Below are 2,949 nucleotides of genomic sequence, written 5' to 3'. Positions count from 1 at the left end.
AAAATCTTTAAAGTACTTAAGTACTTTAAAGATTTAAGATCTGCAAACAATGCTATACGAGGTTTAAGAAAACTGTTTTCTAAACACAGACTTCTTAACCAAACTGATATAACAGTACTAATTTTCAATCAAAAGCGTCTTACGTTTTTTTTTCTAAAACGTTTCAATACATAGGCTCAAAATCCACTACAATAGCTACAGGAACAAAGGGAGGAATTTAACACCAGATACTCGTCTACAGCGTATAATGCACCCTAAACCGTGCCTGCTAGGTTCCCTCCCCTTTTCAATCGTGCTAGTCTGCACAAAGTCCTTCGCATAGAACTGAAAGCCATCGGGTTAGCACGTCAATGAGGACTCCTTGCGTTATGATATTCGGACTTATTTTAGTCCTTGTTGGTTGGCTCTTCAATCTGATAGCCACGGGTGCCCCGGCATGGCGAGAGGTGAGGTCAACTGTGGGCGGCGAACTCGGAGAAGTTATTCACCAGGGCATCTGGGATATCTGCAGAGAGCGCTTACCAAAAGAGTTCACTTGTTTGCGACAAGATGATGCCTACTTCAAAGAAGAGATTGTTAAGGCTGCAAGGGGTTTCATGATAGCCTCAGTTATTGTAACAGCCCTGGGGATACTGCTGTCAGTTCTTGGGGTCCGATGCTGGCGAAGATCTCCGAACTGGCTTCTCGCAGGTTTGGGAGGCATTGTGGTATCTGCTTCGAGCTTATTCGCCATCATCCCGATTGCTTGGTACACCAATCAGGTGGACAAAATAAAAGCACCAGGTACTGATATTCGGGTGGGCTACTGCATTGTGCTGGGTTTTATCGGGAGCTGTTTTGAATTTATCGGGGGTGGATCTTTGATGATATGCCTGTCCCAGTTATGCGGTGGTGCAACCCAACTGCCCCACAGAAAGTGCAATTCGCCTCACGCTAACGGAGTCCCGAGGTCAACTATTAGAACTGTCGATGTACCAGATTTAAATGAGCGACCTCATCACCCAACGCTGCCAAGACAACTTTTTCAGAAGGACCAAAGTACTTCATCGCCTGTCCTCTCATCTCTGCACAAAAGAACTGATATTGACACCTTTAACAATGACCAATCGTTATACACAGAGCTTTGATAATGCATAGTAAACGTATGTGCGTATCAGTACATAGATTTTGTTTTACGATAGGCTAATAATGAAAACTCAAAATGAAGAAAAAGCTTCTATTTATTTTCAATTTATAAATCTCTTTCTTTATACGTATAACCAGAAACCTTCTTTTTAAAATGATTTTATGCAGGCTTGCATTGTTATAAAGCCCAGATGGTATAATTTTAAAATCAATTTTCATAGTATTTGTGATTAAATAATATTATCTCTGCATGCTGGTGTTCAATATATGCTATGTTGTATGGTGGTTTTCAGTTTGAGAAAATTTATTTTGAGAAAAAAACAGGGCTTTCAATATAGTTTTCTATTTATATCGTATTCATGTCATTTTCTTCTCTGAATATACATTTTGAAAATCACACTTTTTACTTTGTAAAATGAAAAGCACGTGTTTGTAAATGACTTTTCTGCACATTTCTGCATAAGAAAGTTAATTAAACATCACTGGCTAAGCATTTAGAAATTAAATACATGTGCTTAGTGAACAGTTCATTTAAGAAACTGCAATATATACAAAGTGTTATATTGACCGTAAGTACAATGGAAATAACAGATACAGTAACACACAAGTACCAAAAAATAAATTGATAAAATCTCAATAATGCAGGCCAGCTAACATTAAAATGCACAAATGTAAAGAATTAAATGTTATGCAATTAACCTCTACTTGTTCTTTTCCAATGATGTAGATACAGAGCAATAATGTAGAAACCCTGCTGTGTTCAGCATCTATAGTGAGTAAGTGCAAAGAGCAAATTACATTAGCAGAACAATCATTAAAAATATTGGTGCACTGCAGTGTAAGAGCCACTAAAGGTTGTAATTGAGAGATGCAGTGTACACAGATGTCTTGAAATTACCACTCATTGGCAGGTGTTTTTATCCAAAGCAACTTATATGTACAGTACCCATCAATACACTTGGGCATTTGAGTAAAGAAGCCTGAATGAAGTTCCTTTATCGTGAGCATTACAGTGAACTACCAGGCCTTCCAGTCACTGGTCCAGTCATAACTCCCTCACATTGCTGCCTGTGTTTGGAACCTGTAGCCAAAGAAGCCAAGATACTGAGGTACTATGCAGAACAAAAACCAGAACACCACTCAGTGAAAATGTTTAACAACCACAGCCCAGTTTCGCCTGGATTGGAGCTCACCTGTGTAGTTTCAACCAGCTACAGTACTTCAGTCATACCTGTAAGTCATTACAGAGGACAATGATACCCAGATGATTTTTAACCAGACATCAGATAAGATTCTAGTGGCTGTGCTCAACATTAACAGCACCTTTATCTTGTCTTGTGGAGATATTTATATATTTAGCTAAAAATCCCCATTAGGTTATAATTGCTGAGGTACCATTTTAATGACAGGAGTTGATAGTTTTAATAAACTAGAGCTCAGTCAAAAATAGATATTTTAAACTGATGATATGCAATCAGGGCAAAACCCAATCTTTGCCTGAGGAATGTTGTCTGCTTGTTTTGTTTTGTGAGGTCAGTGGACAGGATTAAAAGGAAAACCACCTTGTGTTTGATATCAAATTCCTGATATATTTACAGTCAATAGGATGTTTGTTCTTTATCTGTGACAGGCACGGTGTACAGGCAATAATCATGACTCTTCTGCATCAGGGACTCTTGAAAAGAAAATAAAACTGTAACTGAAAACAGACCTCATGCTGGATTTGACCAGAGAACACAAGTGAAATGCAGTTTATGTGATTGCACGGTATGCAACAATTCTCTCACATCCAATCTGAAATCATTTCCCTTGGCATCATGAATT

General features: G+C 38.3%; 1 protein-coding gene across 1 annotated transcript; it reads left to right on the top strand.

Annotated features, from left to right (window-relative positions):
* The first annotated feature begins 305 nt into the window (after positions 1 to 305).
* LOC102693069 (claudin-23-like) lies at positions 306 to 2,528 on the top strand. The gene has a single exon (XM_015340232.2). The coding sequence runs from the start codon at positions 351 to 353 to the stop codon at positions 1,125 to 1,127; it is 777 nt and encodes a 258-aa protein (XP_015195718.1). The 5' UTR covers positions 306 to 350; the 3' UTR covers positions 1,128 to 2,528.
* The last annotated feature ends 421 nt before the right edge of the window (positions 2,529 to 2,949 follow it).

The sequence above is a fragment of the Lepisosteus oculatus genome, chromosome 3, assembly GCF_040954835.1.
Source record: "Lepisosteus oculatus isolate fLepOcu1 chromosome 3, fLepOcu1.hap2, whole genome shotgun sequence".
NCBI lineage: Eukaryota > Metazoa > Chordata > Actinopteri > Semionotiformes > Lepisosteidae > Lepisosteus > Lepisosteus oculatus.
The sequence above is the reverse complement of the archived record's forward strand: the minus strand, read 5'-3'. Positions and strand labels throughout refer to the sequence as shown.

Bases quoted from the DNA above. Each gene is read 5' to 3' on its own strand.
- LOC102693069 (XM_015340232.2), top strand. From the start codon at position 351: ATGAGGACTCCTTGCGTTATGATATTCGGACTTATTTTAGTCCTTGTT.